Consider the following 18,828-nt stretch of genomic DNA (forward strand, 5'->3'; position numbering starts at 1 on the left):
GACATAAAAATAGGCAAGACTTCCCAAGGAAGCTTGTAAAAAGATACTGATTGGGTTTTTATTTTTAAACAATGATAAAGCCTTATATTCATAAACTCAAAGCAGTTTGACATCTCACTAGATCATCCTAACAACCCTGCACCCGTGGCTGGGTAGTTGTTCTAATTGTACAGAACAGAACAACAGAAGAATTACATTTGGGCAAGTTTTTGGGAAAACTTGCCCGAAAGTTTATGGTAAAACTGGAATAAGAGAACAGGTCATCAAACTTCTAGTTGAATAACTTTTCCACTGCACCATGCTTCTACAAGTTACCATGGTAAGATGTTTTTAAAAAGAAAATTCACAAGTTAGTTTTTAATCAAGTCTGGAGGGGGGGGGGGGAAAACTAGGGGGCTTCCCTAGTTTCAAATTATCATTCTGTATATAGAGGGATAAAGGCCAATAGCCTTATGGTTGACCTTGGATTTGGGAGTAAGCAGGTGGCAGCAATAAGTATCTGTTTGTCTGAATCCCACCCTAGGTCTAAGCCTGTGGGTGCTTCCTGACAACCAGTGACACCTGGGCAAAACTGAAGGACTCTGTACCTGGTTGGTCCATAAGAAAGAAGTTGAGACTGTAAGATTTGATTTTTTTATTAAGATATTTTACCATTAGAGAATACAAAATTTAAAAACACAGAAAAATAGAAAAAACATACCAAATCCTACCATTTAGTGACAACTACTGTTAATGGCTTGGTGTCTTTTATCTATTGATTGATTCATTGAATATAAATATTACTTAAGGCCTGTGGTGAATGGTGCTAGGCCCTGGGGAGCACTGAGGTCAACACAACAGACACTTTGTTTATCTGCAGCATCTCCTTCCAGTCTCTTTCTGGGCATTTTTTTGTACATGCAGAAACGATTCAAACTTCTCTAAAGTTACAGGAAAGGTCTAAAAATATTGTATAAGAAAACTCACTTCCTTAGTTCTGTTCATTGTTTTATATACCTTGGACACCTCAACTTGCATTGAATCAGGAAGATGTTATCTCTCTTGTTCTTCTCACTTGTCATGAACTCAAAGGGGTTAAGGTGAATAGGGTATCAATTAAGAAAAATTATGTTTTGGGAGTAGAATCCTTAGGGGTTTCTCCAGCTGCAGCTCCATCAACTTTCTAATGTTCTCTGAGTCACTTTTTCCTTCGGTGTTTCTGCTTCTAGGTGGAGCGTCTTCTCTCCAAGCAGTCTGTCCTTGCGTCTCCTAACTGGAGGCTACCACTGCTCAGTCTCTGCCCAGCACAGAAGCAGCTCACCTCCAGGGGCCTCAATCCCACCTCTTTCTTCTGTCATTCCTGGTCCTCAAGAGCCCCTGTTGAGCACTGCCCAGGTCCACTTGGCTCTCTGACTGACCCCCTTTGGCGATGGTAGCAGATGCTGTTGGTGTCCATCTGAGACCACCTGCAGCTGCAGTAGACAGTTTCCAACTTGCTGATGGCGCCCCACCCCAAGCACCTGTGTCTTCTCTCTGTGGTTCTCAAAACAGATTCTTCACCATTTTCATGTTTTCGGAAATCAATTATTTACAGAGTCTTTGCTCCCATGCACGCATGTGCTCTATATGTTTGTTTGCTGTTCTTTCAGCAGTGACCTTAGCCAGGGGTGGTGGTGAAAGTGGAAATGTATTGAGGCTAGATTTCTACCCTAGGTGCTGTGTGTGTGTGTGTGTGTGTGTGTGTGTGTGTGTGTAAATCAGCTCTTTTTTTTTCCCCCTTTTTTTTTTTTTTTTAATTTGGCTTCACTGCGTGACATGTGTGATCTTAGTTCCCCAACCAGGGATTGAACCCGGGCCCCACAGTGAAAGCACCACGTCCTAATCACTGGACCACCAGAGAATTCCCACCTTTCTTTTTTTATTTAAAAAAAAAAGCACGCCTGTGGTTAGAAAATGTGTATATCAAGCAGCACACAGACCCATTCAGACTCGTAGTCTCATTCCCCGGAAGCAACAACTATTGCCAAATTTCTGATATATTCTTCCAGAAATATTCCAAGTAAAAAAGCGCAAGTATCTAATATAGATTCCCTTTTTTTTACATAAAGGAGAGTATAATATACACTTTAAATTTCACCATATATATTAGGGTTCACTCCAAATAGAGCTATTTTACTTTTTTTCCCATAAAAATGTTCTGTTGTTTGGAAATGCCATAATTTACTTAACCTATCCCTTTTGGACATTTGGGTTGTTTAACTCATTTGCTATCACAAACAACTCTGCTTTGAACATCCTTATATACATATTTTGTATAAGTACACTTTTGTCAACACTGAAGATTATCAATATCTTGTCTTTTGAAAATTGGTAGGTAACAAAGAATATTTTCTTATTTCAATTTGCATTTCTTATATCTTAAGTTGGATGTTTTTATATGTTTATCAAACTATTGATATTTCTTTTTCAGTAAACTGCCTGTGTTGCAGCAAAAATAGAAATGAAGTTTTCCCTCCTCTGAGAACAAGGAAAATAAAGGGAACCCTGAACAGGCTAGGGAGGAAACATAACCTGGCCTGAAAGAGTTAATCACTCCTTGGTTTACTTTAACTGTCACTAATTTGTAGTAACTAGATTTGTACTTTACAAAGCTAACCTCACTGCCTGACACTATGTAATTTACATTCGGCACCTATCACCCCTAACTCTGTGTGAGTTATATCCCGTGCTTCTCACTCCCTATTATGTCCTGGCACTTACATTCTATACGCCCCTGGTAACAAATCACCCCCTATAGTTTTTGCATTGCAGAAACAAAGTCACCGGGCCGATAAACCAGAGGCAAACGGACACAATTACCAGACTGCCGGACCCCAATTACCAGGCAGCCTGACGCCAGCTATGACTGTTCTGAAATAATGCAAAGGGAAGGAAGAATGCAAGACCTTTGATCCTTATCATATACTCCGGACTTCGAGCCCCACATATAAAATCTTCCCTGTTTCCCAAGGAGTGGAGGCACAGTTCTTGAGGCCCCAGCCGCGCTAGCCTGCTGTGTCTTCCCTTCTCCCTGGCAGAAAAATAAAGCCATCTCTCTCTTCCTCCAAAATCCCTGTCTCCGTATTTCTGTTCGGCCTTGGTGCACAGGGAAGCCGATATTTCGGCAACACCTTTTCCTATTTTTGCCCATTTTCTCAATGATGTGTAAGATAAAAAATTCCTGTGTTAAGATTAGCCCTTTATTCAATCACCGTCCTACAAATATGTTGTCTTTTGCCTTTTTAACCCAACATTCTTTTCATCCCAAATTTAAAACTTTGTATACAGTCTAATTTATTTCCTTTCTGGCTTCTGGGTTTTGTGTTGTGTTTAGAAAAGCCTTCCTCACTTCAAGTTATTTTGATAATTTATCCTGGTATTTTTCCAGATTCTTTGTTACATTTAAGACTCCAGTCTATCTTGAAATTATTTTAGGATAGCAATCAGCTCTAATATTTGCCTTTTCTAACCTTGGTTCTTTGATCAATGACCCAGCTTCCTGGGAGTTCCAGAACAATCCAGATTTCCCAGATCCTTGGGGATGTGACTGTACCTGGCTAGATACATGATTGGTTGTGACCTAGGGCCCCCAAGTCCTCTCCTGCTCACTGAGTCCTTGGCCCAGACTCCAGCAGGGAACCTGGGCAGGCCGCTCTCACTGGGGCATGTGGGCTCCAGGTGGTCCCACAGGCTGTAGCACTTCCTCTGTAAATTCCTCTGGCTCCCTTACACTCTTCCCTCCCATCCCATCTGTGCACAGCCCTGCCAGCTCTTCTCGGAGGAAATTTGCATCATGCAGCAGCGGGAGGCCTCTTGAAGACTGCTTCACTGAGCCATGGTCTGCTCCTCTGCCCCTGTGCTACTCCTGGCCATGACTCTCCCTCTGGTGGGGTCACCACTTGCCCGAGAGTCCCAGCCTGTGAGTAAGACTGGGGTGAGGGAAGACCGAGGGAAGGTCTGCAGAGGTAACGACAGGGGCCTCTGGGTGTGAGAGGCAGCAAGATGTGGATGAAAGGATGGGTGGAGGCGAGAGGGCTGGAGGGAGAGGAAGTAATGTATTTTTAAAAGAGGCTGGTTTGTTATAAGATCTCCGAGAGTTCAGCCTTATTTTTCAGGGTGTGGGGATAGCTTTTGTTTCTTCATTTGAATTCCCATGAACACCAGCGATGCCTGCTGCACTTTGGATAAAGGCTCTTCCAGTCAGGCTTGCAATTTAAAAATGAAAATAAAAACTTTCCAAACTTGGGAACCATTGGCGTAGAGGACAGGAGAGAATCTGAGGAAAGGCAGCAGAGTTAGTTTAGCACTTTATGATTTGTGTTTTCTCCGAGGTGGATATCTCTACCTCTATCTCTAGACACGTCCTTATCTAGATCAATATCTGTTTTTACACTGATCTCCTCACCCACCCACAATTTTGAGAGAGGGAGGAGTTGGTGAGGAAATAATTTACAGGCACCAGAGACTAAGGTATTGCCTGCTGTTCACCCTCATGGCAATGCCTATGAGGGAATAAAGCCCCCAAGCCTCTGGGCCCCAGGCAGCTCTGCCCAGCGCCCCCACCCCCCTCTGGAGCTCCAGACCCAGCCGCTTCAATTAGCCTGGAGGCCCGGGGACGGGTACATTCAGGAAGGAATTAAGCAAAGCATGTTGACTCTCCAGGCTGTGCCTGGCTCCTGGGTTCAGGTGGGCTTTGCAGGCCTGGGCGGGATCCCTGGGGCTGCATCCCTGCACCTCCTGCCAGAAGCCTGCTTTCCCCTCCTGATGTGCCTGCTTGATTCCAGGCAAAAAGAGGAGCTTCAAAGAGACCAAGTCCTACCAGATTAGCCAGGCCGGCCCCGGAGCGGCTTGGGGAAGAAGGTGTCCCCGGGAGAAATGCGGAGTCAGCTGTCCTCAGAGGTCTCTCCCCTGTGCTCTGTTCCAGGGCCAGGGTCAGGCTGGAGGGGAATCAGGGCAGCAATTGGACCAAGAAAGTGGAGCAGGTGGTGAGTGGAGAGACAGGAGGAGGAGGGGGGAGGGGGACGGGGAGCCTGGAACGAGGCAAAGAAAGAAAGAAAGGTCTGGAAGAGGGCACAGCCAGGGGGCAGTGGGGTTAAGAGAGAGACTGGGTCTGGCACTGGTCACACAGGTCTGAACGCAGTTCTCTAGCTGTGAGGCCTTGAGAAAATCCTTCCTCTTAGAGAGTCTTGCCCAGGTAAGGGGGTCGTTGGGAGGGTGATATGAGATGGCACATGTGAAGGCACCGTAGCTGCATGAGCAGCGACCACCTTCCTGGGTCCTGTCTGCACCTGGACAGGCTATGGGAGGTGGGACGTGCTCCGCTTCCTGGCGGGGACAGCGAGGTATGGGGCCCAAAGGGCACAGGCCCGTAGCTACCTCTCCTCTCCAGCTGTCCCCTCTCTCCTGCAGAATCGGTCCCGGTCTCCGTCTATGTACAGCTGTACTTTTCAAGTGAGCACCGGCCGGCGGCACTCTCCAGGCCCCTGACTCTCCCCGCCCCGCCTTGGTTTCCTCTGCCCCAGTAACTCTCACCGGCCTCAGCCTCACAGCAGGTGGGGTGGCGGGAATTCTACTGACCCCTGCTTCTCAGTGGCTCTTAGCTGCTTGCATGGGAAGGGGGTTCAGAGTGCAAGGAGCCCAGCCCTCCCGCAGCCCCCTCGTCTGAGATACTGTGAGCCCCTCCCTATTTCTTGGAGGGTCTGTGTGGCCCAGCTCCTTCCTCACCTCCCATCACACAGACCTCCCCTTCCTGCTCCACGTCCCATCTTCTAAACTTTGGCAGAGGCCTAAGGGGCAGATGACCACAGGCCCGGGCTTCTCCACTGCCACCTCTGATGCCTTTGCCCCACACGCGCCGCTGCTTTGAACTCAGGCTGAGAAGGCAGTGCCTGTGACTTTGGGATTGTCCCCGATACCCAGCCTTAGAGCCTCACAAACATCAGGCGTTGGGCTTTCCCAGACAGCCTGCTCACTTCTTATCCCCCTTCCCTCTGTCACAGAGTGCAGTGTCTCCCACAAGGGGTGTAGCTACTGTGCTTGCCTCTCTGGGTACCAGTGGAACGCCAGCGTCTGCTCCCATCACCGTCCCTGCCAAACCCCCCTCAAGCACCAGCCTTGTGGCTGCCTTGTCTTCGGCCCTGCTGAAGCCGGGTACTGCCAGCTGCTGCCACCTGGTGAGGAGGGTTGGGAACGTGAAAAAATGGCCCTGAGTGAAAGGAACCCTCTCTGTTTTTTCCTCTCTGACCCCTGTATCTCTGCCAGCTGGTCCAAGCCCAGTGGCTCCTCTGGGTGAGAGAAAATGCCAGGCATCATAGCAGATCACAGGCCCTGCGCTCGGGACAGGAGGAGGGAGACTAATGAACAACAGGGCTCCGAGGCAGGTGGACAAAGAGAGGAAGCTCCCTCCCTGGGGGAGGGGGAGACCTAGGCCAAAAAGCTTCCCCGTTTGCTCCCCACTGGCAGTTAGGGTCTTCCAGGCTGGATTGCGGCAGCCACACTCCTCCAGGGACAAAAGAGAACAGAAAATGTTAGGTGAGGAGGGAGGGAGGAGGGATGGGCTTCAGAAGATGGGGAAGGAGGGAGAGCTTAGCTGCCTCGAGGGCCACAAGTTCCTGCCCCGGGGGTCCTATCTTTTGCCTCCTGCAGTCCCCGCGGCCCTGAGCCTCAACTCCTGGCTGCAGACGCCTGGCGACACCCTGAACCTGACCCTCCTCACAAGCCAGGAGACCACCAACCTGAACTGGTTCCTGTGGCCCACAGGGAGCCCCAGCCCCATCCTCCTGCAGGCAGGGACACGTGTGTCCTTGACCTCCAGCCGGGACCGGGCTGTCCTCAGCATTGTCAACATCTCCCATAAATGGGCAGGTAGCCCACCTGTCCCTCCCTCTTCCTCTCTCCTCCCCTTCTTTTTTTCCTCTTTTTCCTCTGCTCCCCTCCATCTCCTCCTCCTCCCTCTCCTTCCTTCTTGTCTTTTCTTCTCTTCTTTTCCCTTATCTCCATTTATTCACTCTGGGGAAACTAAGGCTAAGAGGCCCATTGATGTGAAGAATTATAATGAGAGAACGCTGAAAGCGTGGTCCCAATTTCAACTGAGAACAGATGCAGGCTTTTCTTCACGATGTTGAAATGGCAGTAGGTGGTGCAGGAAGGGCATCTACTGGGGGCAGAGAGGTTCACCTTAGGATGCATGGCTGCAGGCTAATAACAAAGGGTCAGGATCTCGTCTTCCTCCTAGAAATCCTTTGGGGGACAGGGATCTTTCCTTCTGTGGTTAAGCTGAGGTTGGATGGAGAGGGCAAACCTAGGGTGTGGCTGGGGAAGCAGCAGAGACCCTGTGGTGCAGGTGGGGGGCCAAGCGGCCGGGAGGTGCAGCAGGTGTGTCTGCAGGTGAGTACATATGCTGCTTTGAGGCCCGGGGATTCAGGTGGGAGCTGCACCAGATGGTGAGGGTGCCCCTGCAGGTGACAGACGTGGCTGGGCTCCCAGACCAGCTCTCCGTCTCCTGTGCCACCTCCCCTGGCTTCCGGCTGAGCTGCTGCATCCCCAGTGCCCACCTGGGCTACACGGCTTCCTGGAGCCCCAGAGATGGCAACGAAGGTATGGAAAGGGGCTGCTTGGCAGGGCTCAGGGGGAGAGGGGGCAGCTAGTTGCCCCCAGGCAGCTGGCTCTCCAGCTCCCTGGAAGCAGAGGCTGCAGTTCAACCTGGGCGTTCGGGGTCCAAGTCCAAATCTGTTTTTACCTCAATTCTGTTCATACAACAATAAGCACACGTGTGTAGACAACTTTTGCATAATGCTTTCATTCACACGATCTCCGTGAACTCACACGATATTATTCTGTGAGGTTCATTTGATGATGGTCCCATTTTACAAATGAGTTCACTGTGGCTTCAGGGCCTGGAACTAGTAAGAGATGCCCAGGGTCCCCTTCCCCCCAAATCCAAGCTCTTCCTTCAGTAGTTTGATGCCCACGTACCATTCAGCTCATCTCCACTGCTTCATCCGCTTCTGAAATTGCTAGAAAGACTGCCGAGGCACCTCTCGGACCCCTGGGGCCTCGGTGTGTCCCTGGCCCAGTGACCGTTCCCTTCCCTTGTCTCCCCCTCAGCCTCCTTATTCAACCCGCCGGGCTCCCAGTGCCTTGTGCTGGCTGTTCAGCGCTGCCCTGCAGCCGACACTACGTACACTTGTGACCTGCAGAGCCCGGGACTGAGCCCTCTGAGGGCTGCCGTCTCTGTCACCGTCATCCAGGGTACTTGGGGCTAGGGGTCCAGGTGGCTGACCTCTCACCTGCTCGTCCTGGGAGCTCCTTCCTGATGTCTCCCTGCGCTGGGCAACAGGGCCAGACCCCACACACTGCATGGGTTTCTGCCCAGGGAAAGGCTCGGGCTAGACGGGGTTGCTGAGCCTTCCCTGGTATCATTTTTAGATGGAGACACCACCTGCCCTGAGGACTCTTCAGCTGTTGCCTGGAACGTCACCAAGGCTGGCCATGTGGCCCAGGCCCCGTGTCCCGGGAAGAGGAGGGGCATGGTGAAGAGGCCTTGTAGGCCTGAGGGGGTCTGGGGGCCCATCCACAGCAGCTGCACGGACACGGGGCTCCTGGCCTTGCTTCTTAGAGCCTGGGTAAAGCTTCTGACCCTGCTGCCCACGTGCCCCATCCTCCATGACCTATCCCTTCCTCACTCAGGACCCAACTTTAGAGTCCTTTCCCCCAGAGACCCAGCCCAAAAGGTATTCAGGTTCTCTGAACTGGAGCCCTGGCAGAGCCAGGAAGCAGGTGTGGGCCCCTCAGAGTGGCCAGCGCTCTCATGGCGGGGAGGGTGCAGGTCCCAATCATTAATCCCAAGAAGGGTCTGCTCCACAAAACTTGGTGTCAGTTTCTTCCACGTGGCTCGCTCCCCTCTCTGCTTCCTGCTCCCCTGGGACAGGGCACGGATGTGGGGAGAAAGGAGCTGGACTTGGGGGGAGGTGGCCCCTCCCTCTTGAGGGCTCGCCCACGCCCACCCCCCTGCTGTCTTATCTGTCTCAGCTGCTGAGGGCAGGCCCAGGCTGGCCTGTGGATGAGGTGCCACAGATCTTGGCTCAGCTGCCAGAGCAGGCAGTGGTGGTGACCTCACCCACCGACTTATTGGCACTGGTGGGCACCATGACAATCCTGGCCAAGGTGGTGGCAGATGCCAGAATACAGCTCAACGGCAGTGCCCTGGAGGTGAGATCCTTGAGCCACATCAGGGGCCAGCTGGGTAGTGTGGGCTGGAAGCTCTTCACCTCTGGGCATTTCTGCCCCTCTGACATCACCATGGGCTGTCAGATGGCAGACTCTTCTAGAGTCCAAGTGTCTGCTCCTCTGGTCCATTTCTCCTCTTGGATACCAGTCTCCAAGGCCACGGAGTGTGGAGGAGGCCTGATGCTGGGAACACATAGGAGGTCAGGGAAGGCAGGGAGGGGGTGTGGAGACAGGAGTTCAGAGGCATTCATGCACGTGCAGATATGTGGGTATGACGTGAATCCCCCCATGCCCACACACAAGGTACCTATGTGGAGATACTCAAACGTACTTGGCTTTGCTGGACTCACCTAAACCAGCTCTCAGTATAGGCCTCAGTTGGTGACCCAGAAGCTGCAACCAAAAGAATAATCAGGGACAATGACACTGCACACCCTCCGTGTCTGGGAATATGCATCACATGGGGGTGCAGACATGCAGGTGGCCCTCTACTTCAGAACGCGTGCCCTCTACCTCTGGGCACCATTCCTAGCTTTACGGACCTGTGGGGGTCCCCTTAGGACCTGGGCGGCCTCAAGGGATGGAAGGGAGAGAAGGGTCGTCAGATGGAGGGGTGGGATGTGCGTCAGGAGCCACATACTTGAAGATGCCCCAGCGGTTAGCTGAACAGCCCTCCATTCTTCCTGTCCAGAAAGCCTCCCTTCGCAAGCCTGTCTTCCTCTCCCTCTTTCTCCCCAGCCTTGGGTCTCGTGCTGGACTAGGAAGGGTGGGTTTGGGGTCTGTAGTTCCCAGTGCCCCTGGCTCAGTGCTGCGGGCTCTGGCAGCTAGGCCTCGTCTCTCTGTTGGGTGCTGCAGGCGCTCCTGAAAACCACAGACAAGGTCCTTGACATGGACTCCAGTTCTCTGTGGACCCCGGCCTGGACCCAGAAGCCCTTGGTGGGCTCCAATCTCCTGCTGGCTGTGGAGACCCTGGCACTCAGCCTGTGCCCACAGGATCAGCCCTTCTCCTTCGTCTTGCCCAACGTGCAGCTGCAGAGCCAGCTCCTCAGGCCCACATTTCCTGCCGACTACAGAGTCTCCTTCCCTACTCAGCCCCCGCTGCAGGCGCAGATTCCCAGGCACTCACTGGCCCCACTGGGCCATAATGGAACCAACGTCAGTGTTACTAGCCTGGTGCTGCGAAAACTGGACCACCTTCTGCCCTCGAACTATGGACAAGGGCTGGGGGACTCCATCTACGCCACTCCTGGGCTGGTCCTCGCCATCTCCATCATGGCAGGTGGCCAGGTCTTCAACCAGGGAGAGGTCATCATGGACTTTGGGGACACAGATGGCAGTCCCCACTGTGTCTTCTGGGACCATGATCCCTTCCAGGGCAAGGGAGGCTGGTCTGAGGCAGGGTGCCAGGTGCAGGCAGCCAGTGCCAGCCCCACCACTCAGTGTATCTGCCGGCACGTCACTGCCTTCTCCATCCTCATGTCTGGACACACGGTTCCAAAAAACCCCACCCTGGAGATGCTGAGTCAAGTGGGCTTGGGGGCCTCCATTCTGGCACTGCTCGTGTGCCTGGGCGTGTACAGGCTGGTGTGGAGATTCGTGGTGCGGAACAAAGTTGCCTATTTACGCCACATGGCCCTGCTCAACATGGTGCTCTGCCTGCTGGCCGCAGACACCTGCTTCCTAGGAGCCCCACTGCTTCCTCCAGGACCCCACAGTCCGCTCTGCCTGGCCACTGCCTTCCTCTGTCATTTCCTCTACCTGGCCACCATTTTCTGGATGCTGGCTCAGGCCCTGATGTTGGCCCACCAGCTGCTCTTTGTCTTCCATCAGCTGTCCAAGCACCGAGGATTCTCCCTGATGGTGTTCCTTGGCTATCTGTACCCGATGGGGTTTGCAGGTGTCGCCCTGGGCCTCTACTTACCCCGAGGGCAATACCTGGGGGAGGGGGCATGCTGGTTGGACAAGAAGGGAGGAGCGCTCTACACCCTCGTGGGTCCAGTGCTGGCCATCGTGGGTGTGAATGGGCTGGTACTCACTGTGGCTGTGCTGAAGCTGCTGAGACCTTTGCTGTCAGAGGGACCCCAGGTGGAGAAGCACCAAGCCCTCCTGGGGGTGATCAAAGCTCTGCTCGTTCTCACACCCATCTTTGGCCTCACCTGGGGGCTGGGTCTGGCCACTCTGCTAGAGGAAGTCTCCATAGTCCCTCACTACGTCTTCACAGTTCTCAACACCTCCCAGGTGGGTGATAAGGTGGTGGTGGCTGTGCTTTTTGCCCTGTTAGACAGCTTAAGTCACTCCCAGTCTCTTCTCAAGGAGATGTCATGGTGGAGCAGAAGAAATATAGGCTCAGGGATTTAAAAGGTTTAAGTTTGGATCCCAGTTCCTCCACTGACTAGCTATGTGACTTTGGATAAACCTCTTTGAGTTTTGGCTTTCTTATCTGTAAAATATCTGGATTTGCCATTGAAGTTAGGGAATTGTCAGTACCCTATTCTTTGATATCCATCTGCTTTGTAACCATAACAGTAAGAAAAGCACCTGAGGGGCTTCCCTGGTGGCACAGTGGTTAAGAATCCACCTGCCAATGCAGGGGACACAGGTTCGATCCCTGGTCCGGTAAGATCCCACATGCCATGGAGCAACGAAGTCCGTGTGCCACAACTACTGAGCCTGCGTGCAGCAATGAAGACCCAACACAGCCAATCAATCAATCAATCAATCAATCAATAAAAGAAAAAAAATTTAAAAAAAAAAAGAAAAGCACCTGAGATATTGGAGGATTAACCAAGATGGTGGAGTAGAAGGACGTGCTCTCACTCCCTCTTGTGAGAGCACCAGAATCACAACTAATTGCTGAACAATCATTGACAGGAAGACACTGGACTTCACCAAGGAGGATACCCCACGTCCAAGGACAGAGGAGAAGCCACAGTGAGACGGTAGGAGGGGCGCAATCAGAGTAAAATCAAATCCCATAACTGCTGGGTGGGTGACTCACAGACTGGCGAACACTTATACCACAGAAGTCCACCCACTGGAGTGAAGGTTCTGAGCCCCACATCAGGCTTCCCAACCTGGGGGTCCGGCAACGGGAGGAGGAATTCCTAGAGAATCAGACTTTGAAGCCTAGTGGGAATTGATTGCAGGACTTCGACAGGACTGGGGGAAAGAGAGACCCCACTCTTGGAGGGCACACACAAAGTAGTGTGCGCATCGGGACCCAGGGGAAGGAGCAGTGACCCCATAGGAGACTGAACCAGAACTACCTGCTGGTGTTGGGGGTCTCCTGCAGAGGCGGGGGGTGGCTCTGTTTCACCGTGGGGACAAGGACACTGGCAGCAGAGGTTCTGGGAAGTGCTCCTTGGCGTGAGCCCTCCCAGAGTCTGCCATTAGCCCCACCAAAGAGCCCAGGTAGGCTCCAGTGTTGGGTTGCCTCGGGCAAAACAACCAACAGGGAGGGAACCCAGCCCCACCCATCAACAGTCAAGTGGATTAAAGTTTTATGGAGCTCTGACCGCCACAGCAACAGTCAGCTCTACCCACCCCCAGAGCCTCCCATCAAGCCTCTTAGATAGCCTCAACCACCAGAGGGCAGACAGCAGAAGCAAGAAAAACTACAATCCTGCAGCCTGTGGACCAAAAACCACATTTACAGAAAGATAGACAAGATGAAAAGGCAGAGGGCTATATACCAGATGAAGGAACAAGATAAAACCCCAGAAAAACAACTAAATGAAGTGGAGATAGGCAACCTTCCAGAAAAAGAATTCAGAATAATGATAGTGAAGATGATCCAGGACGTTGGAATAAGAATGGAGGCAAAGATTGAGAAGATGCAAGAAATGATTAACAAAGACCTAGAAGAATTAAAGAACAAACAAACAGAGATGACCAATACAATAACTGAAATGAAAACTACACTAGAAGGAATCAATAGCAGAATAACTGAGGCAGAAGAACGGATAAGTGACCTGGAAAACAGAATGGTGGAATTCACTGCTGCGGAACAGACTAAAGAAAAAAGAATGAAAAGAAATGAAGACAGCCTAAGAGACTTCTGGGACAACATTAAACGCAACAACATTCACATTATAGGGGTCCCAGAAGGAGAAGAGAGAGAGAAAGGACCAGAGAAAATATTTGAAGAGATTATAGTTGAAAACTTCCCTAACATGGGAAAGGAAATAGCCACCCAAGTCCAGGAAGTGCAGAGAGTCCCATACAGGATACACCCAAGGAGAAACACGCCGAGGCACATAGTAATCAAAGTGGCAAAAATTAAAGACAAAGAAAAATTATTGAAAGCAGCAAGGGAAAAACGACAAATAACATACAAGGGAACTCCCATAAGGTTAACAGCTGATTTCTCAGCAGAAACTCTACAAGCCAGAAGGGAGTGGCATGATATACTTAAAGTGATGAAAGGGAAGAACCTACAACCAAGATTACTCTACCCGGCAAGGATCTCATTTAGATTTGATGGAGAAATCAAAAGCTTTACAGACAAGCAAAAGCTAAGAGAATTCAGCACCACCAAACCAGCTCTACAACAAATGCTAAAGGAACTTCTCTAAGTGGGAAACACAAGAAAAGAAAAGGACCTACAAAAACAAACCCAAAACAATTAAGAAAATGGTCATAGGAACATACATATCGATAATTACCTTAAACGTGAATGGATTAAATGCTCCAATCAAAAGACACAGGCTTGCTGAATGGATACAAAAACAAGACCCATATATATGCTGTCTACAAGAGACCCACTTTAGACCTAGGGACACATACAGACTGAAAGTGAGGGGATGGAAAAAGATATTCCATGCAAATGGAAATCAAAAGAAAGCTGGAGTAGCTATACTCATATCAGATAAAATAGACTTTAAAATAAAGAATGTTACAAGAGACAAGGAAGGACACTACATAATGATCAAGGGATCAATCCAAGAAGAAGATATAACGATTATAAATATATATGCACCCAACACAGGAGCACCTCAATACATAAGGCAACTGCTAACAGCTATAAAAGAGGAAATTGACAGTAACACAATAATAGTGGGGGACTTTAACACCTCACTTACACCAATGGACAGATCATCCAAAATGAAAATAAATAAGGAAACAGAAGCTTTAAATGACACAATAGACCAGATAGATTTAATTGATATATATAGGACATTCCATCCAAAAACAGCAGATTACACGTTCTTCTCAAGTGCGCATGGAACATTCTCCAGGATAGATCACATCTTGGGTCACAAATCAAGCCTCAGTAAATTTAAGAAAATTGAAATCATATCAAGCATCTTTTCTGACCACAACGCTATGAGATTAGAAATGAATTACAGGGAAAAAACCGTAAAAAACACAAACACATGGAGGCTAAACAATACGTTACTAAACAATACATGACAATGAAAACACGACGACCCAAAACCTATGGGATGCAGCAAAAGCAGTTCTAAGAGGGAAGTTTATAGCTATACAAGCCTACCTCAAGAAACAAGAAAAATCTCAAGTAAATAATCTAACCTTACACCTAAAGAAACTAAAGAAAGAAGAACAAACAAAATCCAAAGTTAGCAGAAGGAAAGAAATCATAAAGATCAGAGTGGAAATAAATGAAATAGAAACAAAGAAAACAATAGCAAAGATCAATAAAACTAAAAGCTGGTTCTTTGAGAAGATAAACAAAATTGATAAGCCATTAGCCAGACTCATCAAGAAAAAGAGGGAGAGGACTCAAATCAATAAAATCAGAAATGAAAAAGGAGAAGTTACCACAGACACCGTAGAAATACAAAGCATCCTAAGAGACTACTACAAGCAACTTTATGCCAATAAAATGGACAACCTGGAAGAAATGGACAAATTCTTAGAAAGGTATAATCTTCCAAGACTGAACCAGGAAGAAACAGAAAATATGAACAGACCAATCACAAGTAATGAAATTGAAACTGTGATTAAAAATCTTCCAACAAACAAAAGTCCAGGACCAGATGGCTTCACAGGTGAATTCTATCAAACATTTAGAGGAGAGCTAACACCTATCCTTCTCAAACTCTTCCAAAAAATTGCAGAGGAAGGAACACTCCCAAACTCATTCTATGAGGCCACCATCACCCTGATACCAAAACCAGACAAAGACACTACAAAAAAAGAAAATTACAGACCAATATCACTGATGAATATAGATGCAAAAATCCTCAACAAAATACTAGCAAACAGAATCCAACAACACATTAAAAGGATCATACACCACGATCAAGTGGGATTTAACCCAGGGATGCAAGGATTCTTCAATATACGCAAATCAATCAATGTGATACACCATATTAACAAATTGAAGAATAAAAACCATATGATCATCTCAATAGATGCAGAAAAAGCTTTTGACAAAATTCAACACCCATTTATGATAAAAACTCTCCAGAAAGTGGGCAAACAGGGAACCTACCTCAACATAATAAAGGCCATATATGACAAACCCACAGCAAACATCATTCTCAATGGTGAAAGCATTTCCTCTAAGATCAGGAACGAGACAAGGATGTCCACTCTCACCACTACTATTCAACATAGTTCTGGAAGTCCTAGCCACAGCAATCAGAGAAGAAAAAGAAATAAAAGGAATACAAATTGGAAAAGAAGAAGTAAAACTGTCACTGTTTGCAGATGACATGATACTATACACAGAGAATCCTAAAACTGCCACCAGAAAACTGCTAGAGCTAATTAATGAATATGGTAAAGTTGCAGGATACAAAATTAATGCACAGAAATCTCTTGCATTCCTATACACTAATGATGAAAAATCTGAAAGAGAAATTATGGAAACACTCCCATTTACCATTGCAACAAAAAGAATAAAATACCTAGGAATAAACCTACCTAGGGAGACAAAAGACCTGTATGCAGAAAACTATAAGACACTGATGAAAGAAATTAAAGATGATACCAACAGATGGAGAGATATACCATGTTCTTGGATTGGAAGAATCAACATTGTGAAAATGACTATACTACCCAAAGCAATCTACAGATTCAATGCAATCCCTATCAAATTACCAATGGCATTTTTTATGGAGCTAGAACAAATCATCTTAAAATTTGTATGGAGACACAAAAGACCCCGAATAGCCAAAGCAGTCTTGAGGGAAAAAAACGGAGCTGTAGGAATCAGACTCCCTGACTTCAGACTATACTACAAAGCTACAGTAATCAAGACAATATGGTACTGGCACAAAAACAGAAACATAGATCAATGGAAAAAGATAGAAAGCCCAGAGATTAACCCACGCACCTATGGTCAACTAATCTATGGCAAAGGAGGCAAAGATATACAATGGAGAAAAGACAGTCTCTTCAATAAGCGGTGCTGGGAAAACTGGACAGCTACATGTAAAAGAATGAAATTAGAATACTCCCTAACACCATACACAAAAATAGACTCAAAATGGATTCGAGACCTAAATGTAAGACTGGACACTATAAAACTCTTAGAGGTAAACATAGGAAGAACACTCTTTGACATAAATCACAGCAAGATCTTTTTTGATCCACCTCCTAGAGTAATGGAAATAAAAACAAAAATAAACAAATGGGACCTAATGAAACTTCAAAGCTTTTGCACAGCAAAGGAAACCATAAACAAGACGAAAAGACAACCCTCAGAATGGGAGAAAATATTTGCAAATGAATCAACGGACAAAGGATTAATCTCCAAAATATATAAACAGCTCATGCAGCTCAATATTAAAGAAACAAACACCCCAACCCAAAAATGGGCAGAAGGCCTAAATAGACATTTCTCCAAAGAAGACATACAGACGGCCACGAAGCACATGAAAAGATGCTCAACATCACTAATTATTAGAGAAATGCAAATCAAAACTACAATGAGGTATCACCTCACACCAGTTAGAATGGGCATCATCAGAAAATCTACAAACAACAAATGCTGGAGAGGGTGTGGAGAAAAGGGAACCCTCTTGCACTGTTGGTGGGAATGTAAATTGATACAGCCACTATGGAGAACAATATGGAGGTTCCTTAAAAAACTAAAAATAGAATTACCATATGACCCAGCAATCCCACTACTGGGCATATACCCAGAGAAAACCGTAATTCAAAAAGACACATGCACCCGAATGTTCATTGCAGCACTATTTACAATAGCCAGGTCATGGAAGCAACCTAAATGCCCATTGACAGACGAATGGATAAAGAAGATGTGGTACATATATACAATGGAATATTACTCAGCCATAAAAAGGAACAAAATTGAGTCATTTGTTGAGACGTGGATGGATCTAGAGACTGTCATACAGAGTGAAGTAAGTCACAAAGAGAAAAACAAATATCGTATATTAACGCATGTATGTGGAACCTAGAAAAATGGTACAGATGAGCCGGTTTGCAGGGCAGAAGTTGAGACACAGATGTAGAGAACGGACATATGGACACCAAGGGGGGAAAACTGCGGTGGGGTGGGGATGGTGGTGTGCTGAATTGGGCGATTGGGATTGACATGTATACACTGATGTTTATAAAATTGATGACTAATAAGAACCTGCAGTATAAAAAAACAAACAAACAAAACAACTAATACTAAACTTTCATTGGGTTATTTGTATGGAAATATGTTAATATAAATGTTTCAGACATTACATGAAATTTCTAAAAATCTGTATGTTCTGGTATAATGTTATAAGTCATAATCCTAGTTATTACTTTAAAATGTATATCTCAGAAATAACTAATTTTCTTGTCAACTGCATTATTATGAACTTTCATCAAATCTTTAACTGTGGTCATTTTTAAGTCTTTTGTCATTTACAGACAGTTCTGGGTGTACTCTGATGCTTTTGCAAATATGTTCCTATAAAAGGGTTTCATCTTCAAGAAATTCATGGAAAAGACTCTGACAAGTACAGGTTTCTGGTAACTGTACTGCTGAACTGAATGAATAAGCATTTTCAGAACTCTAATGGAAAACTGATGAATTCATAAAAGTGCTAACAAAAGATCAAGATGAAAAAAAATAATTAATTACATGGGACTGAGTGAACTGATGAGGATGAGTATAATTTTTGTGACTTTCTGTTTGAATTAAAAAAAAAAAAAATCCCACAAGGACTCAGAGGCAAAGAATATACAAATCAATTTTCACTGCAAAGTAAAGGAGCTGTTACAGTGGAGGATTACTGGACTGAATGTCAATATTATGACATAGTATGAGTGTGTTTCATGTTTGGTAATTGCAATCATTGTTGCTTTTGTTGTGGTCATCCATGTACAATGCTTGGTGTCAGTCTATTTATCTCTTGTAAAAATTTAAAAAAAAAAAAAAAAAAAAAAGCACCTGAAATGGATCCTTTGTGCCAAGTGGTGCTGATGTACAGAAAAACTGAGATGGGAAGCCTCAGGATCTGAATTAGACAAGAGGACAGAGGTTGAAGGAAAGAGTTGATTTCAGCTGATTCCTTTCTCCTTGACTAATGGATCCCCATTTCCCTCTTTTCAGGGTGTCTTCATCTTATTGTTTGGTTGCCTCATGGACAGGAAGGTGAGTCTGTCTGC

The 18,828-nt window shown here is 47.2% G+C and overlaps 1 protein-coding gene across 1 annotated transcript in view; it reads left to right on the plus strand.

The window, feature by feature from the left end:
* Positions 1–18,828, plus strand: part of ADGRF3 (adhesion G protein-coupled receptor F3) — a 32,023-nt gene that overhangs the window by 3,958 nt on the left and 9,237 nt on the right. Inside the window, 14 exon segments of the mRNA XM_082356920.1 lie at positions 524–618; positions 1,209–3,937; positions 4,803–4,905; positions 4,908–5,003; positions 5,428–5,516; positions 5,519–5,570; positions 6,018–6,191; positions 6,664–6,882; positions 7,405–7,614; positions 8,125–8,268; positions 8,446–8,642; positions 9,049–9,228; positions 10,102–11,484; positions 18,773–18,814. Coding sequence (XP_082213046.1) covers positions 3,854–3,937; positions 4,803–4,905; positions 4,908–5,003; positions 5,428–5,516; positions 5,519–5,570; positions 6,018–6,191; positions 6,664–6,882; positions 7,405–7,614; positions 8,125–8,268; positions 8,446–8,642; positions 9,049–9,228; positions 10,102–11,484; positions 18,773–18,814 — 2,973 coding nt within the window. The 5' untranslated portion in view covers positions 524–618; positions 1,209–3,853.

This window comes from Balaenoptera borealis (genome assembly GCF_965194805.1).
Source record: "Balaenoptera borealis genome assembly, chromosome: 15".
Lineage (NCBI taxonomy): Eukaryota > Metazoa > Chordata > Mammalia > Artiodactyla > Balaenopteridae > Balaenoptera > Balaenoptera borealis.